The following is an 8,830-nucleotide window of genomic DNA, read 5'->3' as shown; positions in this document are numbered from 1 at the left end:
AAGAAGAGGGTGACCAAAATGGTGAAAGGACTGGAATCCATGTCCGATGAGAAGCAGCTTTGAGAGCTGGGTACGTTTACCCTGGGGAAGAGAAGGTTAAGAGGTGACATGACAGCAATGTTGAAATATTGGAAGGGATGTCATGTTGAGGATGGAGTAAGCTTGTTTGGAGTAAGTGTGAGCAATGGATTCAAGCTAGAGGGAAAGAGGTCCCACCTCAACACTAGAAAAAACCTCCTGATGGTAAGAGCTGTTCGACACTGGAAGACGCTGCCTTGGATAAAGATGGAGTCTCATTCTTTGGAGGCTGGGTGGCCATCTGTCAGGAGTGCTTTGATGGTGAGTTCCTGCATGGAAGAATAGGGTTGGAGTGGATGGCCCTTGGTCTCTTCCATGTCTATGCGCTGAGTCTCTGTTCTGCAGACTTCTGGCTTTCTTTGATGCAACCACATGTACCTGAGGTGCCTCTACTTCGGCACACAGTGTTCGAATCCTCCTCCCAAGCCCCCCAAAAACCCTTGAACCCCCCGTGACTGTGTAGGAAGCCTATTTATTGTTCCTAACGATTAGCATGTTGCTATGGTTATTTCAGGTTAATCTGAGCTATTAATTCCAGAAATGCAATACGGAAATGCAGTCGCATTCCAGGGAACGCCTGTATACACCCAGCCTCCCTCCCCGACTCAAATTAGTTGTTTTTGGTTTTGTGGCGTTAGCTTCTCTTTTAATTTTTCAGACCGGAGAGCCACGAGGGTCCCTCTGCAACGAAAAACAAGTCCTGACAGCCCGAGCCTTGCTGTTAAGGGCACCTCTCGAAGCTGATGGATGAGCTGGAAAGGAGGAGAGATTGATTTTCGGCCTCTCCAATTTTCCTCGCCCAAGCGGCAGCGCCACTGCATGCATTGCGGCGCCGGGGATAAGAATTTGGACCACGGACTAAAAAAAGATGGAATAAAGGAGCTTATTTTGCAGTTTAATCACTGAGACCTGAGCATCAAATGTAAACAGATTGCTATTATTCCCCCGAAGCGTAGGGTTTTATTTCTACTCCGGCCAAGTATTTAACTGAAGTTCAGCCCAGGAATTAAACTGTTGTTGTTGTTTGCCTTCAACTTGTGCCTGACTTATGCCAACCTAGGCAAAGCTATCATGGGGGTTTCTTGGCAGGTTGGCAAGAGAAGGTTTGCCATTGCCTTCCCCTGAGGCTGAGAGAGTGTGACTTGCCCAAGGTTACCCAATGAGTTTAGTGGTTGAGCCGGAAATTGAACCCTGGTCTCCAGAGTCATAGTCCGATGCTGAAACCACTACGCCATGCTGGATTTCAACGACAACAAATGTTGGCGTAGTGTTTTGAGTGTTCGACTACAACTCTGGAGACCAGGGTTTGATTCCTGGATTGTATCTGGAACCCACTGAGTGACCATATGCAAGTCACACTCTCTCAGCCTCAGAGGAAGGCAATGGCAAAGCTCCTTTGGATAAATCTTGGCAAGAAAATCCCATGATAGGTTTGCCATAAGTCAGAAATGAATTGCTCTTATGATGCATTTCCAGGACCCTGGCATAGAGCGGTTGGAGCGTTGGGCTACGATTCTGGAGACCAGGGTTCGAATCTCCACTCGGCCATGGAAACCCACTGGGTGACCTGGGTTTCGAACCCTGGCCTCCAGAGGCATAGTCCAGTATTCAAACCACGGCATCATGCAGGCTCTCCTTACTTACATTATGTTGCGCCAAAAGGGAAGCTGTACACTCGTCCCTCCACATTTGCGGCATTGACTCTTGCGGATTTGACCATTCACGGATTTTATTACTACGTCCTCTCTAGGAACCTCTAGGTCCTCCAGCGCAACTCTGTGGTCAACTTTAAACAAGTAAGTGAATAAGTAAGTAAATCTTTATGGAACCACTCTGCCAACTATATCAAACAATTAAAAAGAGGAAAACAACTTCTTTGGTCAACTTGAACCAAAAGTCGCACTGAAGGACCTATAGAGATTCCTAGAGAGAACACTGCGCTGGGCATTTGTAGAAGCTCCTCCGGCGCAACTCTATGGTCAATGCCTGGCAGACGCTGACCATAGAGTTGCACTGGAGGACCTAGAGATTCCTAGAGAGGTGTCCTCTCAGGTAAAAACAGTGTTTCTGTTATTTGCGGGTTTTCCATGTTCACAAGGCGAATGCAGAGGGACAAGTGTATTATATACTCTGTGTGTTTCTGATGCAAATATATCTTCACAGTTTTTACTCTGGGCCAAAAGCACAGAAAGAAGATGGCAACCAGGGAAAGGATGGACTCTTCTGGAGGTCATTGTCCTTCAAAGGAAAGAGCGGTCTGGAACTGGATCCGATGGCGACGTTGCTGAGAAAATCCCCTGATTGGATTATGAAAGAGATGGCAGCCCAGTTGTGGGCGTTAATAAGGCCATTTGTTACAATCTGTGAGCAGGTTTAGTCTTAAGGAATGGCTTTTGGCTTGGTATCTTGCAGTCCGCCAAGAGATGGTGGGTCTTAGCATCAAGTTGTGACACTGGATCTGGGTTCGAATCCTGGGGAGCCCAGTGGGTGACCTGAGGCTAGTCACACTCTCTCAGCCTCAGAGGAGGGCAATGGGCAACCTCTCCAGGACAAACCTTGGCCAGAAAACCTCAGGATAGGTTCGGCCTTAAGTTGGGAATGACCTGAAGCAGGCCCTCAACAACAACAACAAAAGGCTGCGTCTACACTTCAGAAATGATTCTGTTTGATATTGCTTTAAAAATTGCCAAGGCTCAGTGGGATCCTGGGATTTGTAGTTCTCTGGTGCCCCAACAAACTACAGATCCCTTTGTGTTTTGGAGTGGCAGAAATCCAACCCAAAACAGCTTCCTTGTGCCTGTTCTGCTTCCACACGGAAGGGGGCGCTCTTTGAAAAGGTGGGGATAGACAAGAAAAAGGCTAGAGCGTCTTCGAGGTGGACGAGAGCACGCTAGAGCGTCGCCAAGCGCGTTTCCGGTAGAGGGGAGGCCTCTGTCAATCAAGGATAGCAGCACCCTATCAGCTTTCGAGTCCGGCCCTCAGCCCGCCTTCTGCATGACTAGCATTACAGGGTTTCCTGTCAATCAAAGCCAGAGTTACCCTATCAGCGTCCGAGGCGGGCCCATAGCACCCGCCTTCACTTAACCGATAAAGAGAGAATCCTGTCAATCAAGTCCAGCGGCAGCCTATCAGCTTCAGAGGCGGTCCCTCAAGTACCCGCCTTCACTTAACCATTAAAGAGAGGTTCCTGTCAATCAAGGCCAGCGGCAGCCTATCAGCTTTCGAGGCGGGGCCTCAGCTGTCCTTTTAAGAGCCCCAATAATCAAGGCTAGCGGCAGCTTATCAGCTTTCGGATACAAGGCCTCAGCGCTACTTCCACGTACAGAGGGGTCCCTATCAATCAAAACCAGCGTCAGCCTATCGGCTTTCGAGGCGGGTGCTGAGCTCCTATAACACGTTTCCCATAGGGAGAGGTCCCTGTCCGTCAAAGCCGCGTTAACCTATCAGCTTTGGAAACGGGACCAAAGCCCGCCCTCCACGTGACAGGTCAGCTGACCGCCTTGAGGGCAGGAGCTCATTCCGGGCGGAGAAGCAGGCGCCGGCAGGAGCTGCGGGGGAGCGCCGCGATCATGGCCAGCCAGTCGCAGGGCATCCAGCAGCTGCTGCAGGCCGAGAAGAGGGCCGCCGAGAAGGTCGCCGAGGCCCGGAAGAGTGAGTCTGGGGCTGAGAGAGTGTGGCTCGTTGGCTCTGAGGCTGAGAGAGTGTGACTTTGCCCAGGACTTGAGCATCCACGGATTTGGGGATCCAAGGGGGAGACCAAGGGCCCACTGTATCTGTATATAGCTATAGTTATAGTGGGGTGTGTGTGTATGCTTATAGTTATAACTATAGTTACAATTATAAGTTATATATGTATAAACTATATATATATAATATATATATAGTTATAACTATAGTTTATATATATATATATATATATATATATATACACACACACACCTGCAGTTATAACTATAGTTATAGTTTATCTATCTATCTATCTGTTTGTCTATCTATATACTTATAGCTATAACTGTAGTTACAGTTATAACTATAGTTATAGTTTATACATATATATATATATATATATATATATATATAAAGCTATAACTGTAGTTATAGTTATAACTATAGTTTCATATATATATATATATATATATATATAAAACCTGTAATTATAACTACAGTTATAGGTTTATATAAATAAAACTGTAGTGTAACTATAGTTATACATTGTATGTAAGGGACACCATTACTTTGCCATTGCATTTAATGGGGCCTAATAATGCCCCATTGTATATTATGGGACTTGAGTATCCACTCATTTTGGTATTCACAGGGAACCAAACCCCAATGTATACCAAGAACCCACTGCACTTACAACACATTTCCTTGTACCTTGTTCTTTTAAAAAACGTAAAGCATCTCTAAAACTCTGGAGACCGGGGTTCGAGTCCTGGCTCAGCCATGGAAACCCACTGGAAGATCTTGGGCAGATGACACTCTCTCAGCCTCAGAGGATGGTCTTGGCAAACCCTCTGGAGACGCTTGCCAAGAAAACCCCATGGTAGGGTTGCCTTTGGAAACGACTTGAAGGCACACAACAGCAAAGCAGGGTTGGCACTTGCTGGGTGCCAAGATGACTTAACCGTGGTCATGTGGAGAAGAGGAATAACAATAGGGAAGTGTGAGGCCGACACACATACTGGAAACTGCCTTGTTTCCAACCTTAGGGTGCATCTTACGCCTTTAGCCTGGAAAAGATGAGAAAGATGTTGAGATTGGAGCTATTTTTGCAACCGCCAGGACACCGGTCTTATTCATATTGACCCAGAATGGAGTCCTATTGCAAGGGAATTCTTCCTAGATTGTGTGGTACAAGGTTTGTAGTTAGTTGTGGCGCTAGGACTCTCTCACGGAGAAGGCTAAACCATTCACCAAACTCCAAATCCCAGAATTCCATAGCATGTGGCCATGACAGTTAACGGAGATGAGACTCCTGGAGAAGATATTTCCCTGGGCATTGTTCCAGCGCATCCTGTGGTCAACGTATGTTGGATGTCAGCCATAGCGTTGCACCAGAGAACCTAGAGATTCCTAAAAAGGTGTCCAAAAGGTTTTATATGCAATTCCCCCCACTTTCCAGGAGGTCCTTCTTGTACCTGGATTTGTCTCAGCTCAGTCACTTATAGCTGGGGCAGCCCTTGAGTTCACTAGAGGTTTCACAGCGAAGTCCAAAAACGCTGCCAGAGTCCTTGTCTGGATTGATTTATTCTATAATCCTAGGTAAGCCGCTTAACGCCTTTGCCATCTCAACAGTTTTGTCTCTTCCCTTCCTTTCCTCTCTGTGCAAAAATAGGAAAGAACCGGCGGCTGAAGCAAGCGAAGGAGGAAGCCCAAGCCGAGATTGAACAGTATCGCCTCCAGAGAGAGAAGGAATTCAAAGCCAAGGAGGAAGCCGTGAGTTACTTCTTAAATTGAATGTCAGCTAATTGTTTTTATCTTACTTTCATCCCTGGTTTTTGTGGAATTGCTGACATGCCTCCTTAATAAATATTATCTCTTTCCCCTTTCTCTCTACTCCAGGAAAGAAGGCTGAGCTTAGTGATTCCCAAACCTGGTCCTCCAGGTATTTTGGACTTCAGTTCCCAGAATGCTGGACTGTTGGCCAAGATGGTTGGGGAATTCTGGGCGTTGAAGTCCAAAATATCCAGAGGACCAAAGTTTGGGCATCACTGCAAGGAACAGGGTCTTTTGGGCAGTAACTCCATAACCCATGAGGCTTGCCTGGGCCCTTCTGACAAACCTTTCTGTTTCTATTAGACACACTGTGTTTCTATTTCATTTGTTGACCCTTAGACAAACTTGTGTGTTTTGTTTTATGGTGTGTTACTGTCTTACTTTATATACCTATAAACTTTATACATCTCAAGATTTCAAAGGAGAGCGTGACAATGAAATACAAAGCCTCATGCAACTAATCCACTGTATCCCTAACTGTGAAATACATGGTGCTTTGAATTATGCCAGGCGGGATTGAAACATTATATAATCTCAGTATGGGTTGAAAATAAGAACTGCTAAGGCAGGAAAGAGTATTCCACATAAGTTCAAACGTGAAGATCATTTGAACCTCTAGATCAAGGTGGGCAACTGCTTGAGGCTATTGGTTGCATCAGATCCCTAAGGCCCGTTACAGACGGGCATAAAAGTACGTGCTCAGCACGTACTAGGGTTAGAAAGGACGCGCCCAACCCTAGTACGTGCTCAGCACATACAAAATGGTGGCTCCCATTCCACAGGGGGGCCGCCATTACGATGTCACGACCGCGCCACCTCTAAATGGGGCGGCGCGGTTGTGATGTAGTGGGGCCACGCGAAGGCGCCTAGAGCGCCCTTTCTGCGGCCCCGGAAGGAGCTCCGTTTCAGAGCTCCTTCCAGCTTTGCGTCTCTGGGCGCAGCCTTTACATGGCTGCGCCCAGTGATGCAGAAGAGAAAGGGGCTGAGTGGCCCCTTTCTCCTCCTCCCCACCGTCACTGGGTGTCCTTGGGGCTTGAAGCCCCAAGGACACCCCTTTCCCCACGGCCTGGAAAGTGGCGGATTGGGGCCTCGGAGGCTGCCCTTCTGGCAGCTGAAGCCCCGATACAGCGGGGAAAGGGGTGGGTGCAGGCCGCCCCAAACGGGTGGTCTGTAACCCGCCTAAGTTTCCTTGTGGAGGGGCTGCACTCCACACCATAGAGCCCAAAATATCTAAATTTAATTTGCCCAAAATGTTGGCAAGACCCATGGGGCATGATTTTGCCACATTCCTGCCCACTCTCTGGGCTGTTTTAGACCATAAAGAGACCTTTTCTGAGGAGGAAGTTATCAAAATATCAATTTCTGGGTCACTGCCTGTTAGACAAAGGTCTCCCCTTTGCCCAAAATGTGGCAGAATTGCCTCTTGCACCCTTAGGAGGCTTGGGGGCACTTTAGGGTTATAGACAGGTAGATATTTAAAATAGGGATGCTGGAGTCCTTGGCTGGACGGGATGCTGGAGATTGGGCTGTCATTTCCAGTCTCCTACTCAGATGCTCACCTGCCCATATTTCCTCGCCATCAGCTGTACTGGCCAAAACTGATGAGAGTTGCAGTCCAACAGCATCAGGAAGGTCTCCTGATTCCCAGCTTTAACACAGTGAAAGGTCCTGTTTTGAGCTACAATGGATTCAGGCCAGGAGGGCTTCTCCAGATGACCTTACAAGTTGGATGGCTCCCTATGTTTGGTTGTGTTCTTTGGTAACCACATCCTAAGTTGTTCAGGTCTTGATGCATGCGTTCTCTCTTCTCCTCCATTGCCCTCTTTGCCCCAGGCTCTTGGTTCTCATGGTAGTTCAACCACTGAGGTGGAGAAGGAGACCCAGGAGAAGATGGTTGTGCTCCAGAGCAACTTCCAGAAGAACAGGGAGGAGGTTCTGAACAGCCTGCTGAACTTCGTCTGTGACATCAAACCCGAAATCCACCTGAACTATCGCATCAACGGGTAGAAGAGCCTCTCAGCCTTCAGGAAGTATTCAGCAATATCGACTCTAGCTGTGCCCCTTCTTTTATAAAGGCTCATAACTTATTTCCAAGAGTTGTAGATACTCTCATTCTCCTTCTCCCCTCAATCTTGAAAACAGCTCATTTTGTCTCTTTTGTAGCCTGTCTGGTGTACCAGTTCTTTGTCCCCAAAGTGCATTACGGCATGTTTAAAACTGAAGGTGAATATTGGTTTGCAATAAGTATTAAATCGACACGTTGTCCTCTTTAAGTATTTGAATGTCTGCAAGGATATGAAGGCAAGCTTTCTTTTGCGTACCTCTTCAGTTGTGACTATGAATTGGTCCAAAGAACCTTTCACTACCTCACTAGTAGGAAAAAGGTGGTGGAGGTTGGATTCATAAATGGTGGATCTTGCTAGTCAGATCAGCCAAGCGGCTTGTGAATGTGGTTTTGGAATAGGTTCTGTTTAAACAACTATTCTCTGTATAACCTTCCTGTTTAACTTGAACTAGAAACCTGTCCTTGATGGTGCTTCAAGAAAAGTAAAGATCTTATTTAACCTGGAACTTTATTAAAACGGCTTTTTCTTCTTCCTCCACCCCAAACGTTTGTCACTGATTCATTGATCACAAGCTCCATTGGATAGCATTAAGGCATTTTTACGAACCGGCATATCCATTTGTGGTTTTCACAGTTGAAACTCTACGCTCGTGTTTTTTGTTCACTATTTTTAAAATGGTTTTTTTCCATCTGTGGTTAAAGTGAAAGCAGTAGAGAAGGAGATGGAGGAAGGCAGGGGGTTGAAGCTTGAATGAGAAGGGAATAATACTGACAGCTCACAGGGTTAAAATAAGTCAGCTATGGATCCACATTTAGTGCTTTGCATGGAGTTGGAAGTACAGGGGCATGAGGAGGTAAATAGGGAAGCTGGTTAACTCTATCTCCGGACAGAGCACTGTGGGAAAATATTATACACCAGGTATGGGCAATGTATGAGCTGCATTCACACTCTCCACCCTTTTTTTACAGCCATCACATGTCTTAAATGTACAGCCATTTCTTAACTTAAAGGGGAACTGCAGTTCCTGGAATCATCTAATGTGCCATCTCCCCTCTAAGCAAAAGTACAGAGCCTTGCTTTCGTGTCCATTTGTGTGGAGATGGTGAGGGTCATTCACCTGTCCTATCACTATGGCACTCAATGTGGGGACCTTATGGATGCCCTCATGGTTCCCATGTGAGACTTCA

General features: G+C 46.7%; 1 protein-coding gene across 1 annotated transcript; it reads left to right on the top strand.

The window, feature by feature from the left end:
* Nucleotides 1-3,504: 3,504 nt before the first annotated feature.
* On the top strand, nt 3,505-7,682 carry ATP6V1G1 (ATPase H+ transporting V1 subunit G1). Its single transcript, XM_089534905.1, has 3 exons — nt 3,505-3,729; nt 5,417-5,517; nt 7,411-7,682. Exons 1-3 carry the CDS (start codon nt 3,648-3,650, stop codon nt 7,582-7,584), a joined length of 357 nt encoding a protein of 118 aa, XP_089391031.1. The 5' UTR covers nt 3,505-3,647; the 3' UTR covers nt 7,585-7,682.
* The last annotated feature ends 1,148 nt before the right edge of the window (nt 7,683-8,830 follow it).

This window comes from Sceloporus occidentalis, unplaced genomic scaffold (genome assembly GCF_023333645.1).
Source record: "Sceloporus occidentalis isolate IW3139 unplaced genomic scaffold, rSceOcc1.0.p SCAF_8, whole genome shotgun sequence".
NCBI lineage: Eukaryota > Metazoa > Chordata > Lepidosauria > Squamata > Phrynosomatidae > Sceloporus > Sceloporus occidentalis.
This window is presented reverse-complemented; position numbering and strand designations above follow the sequence as displayed.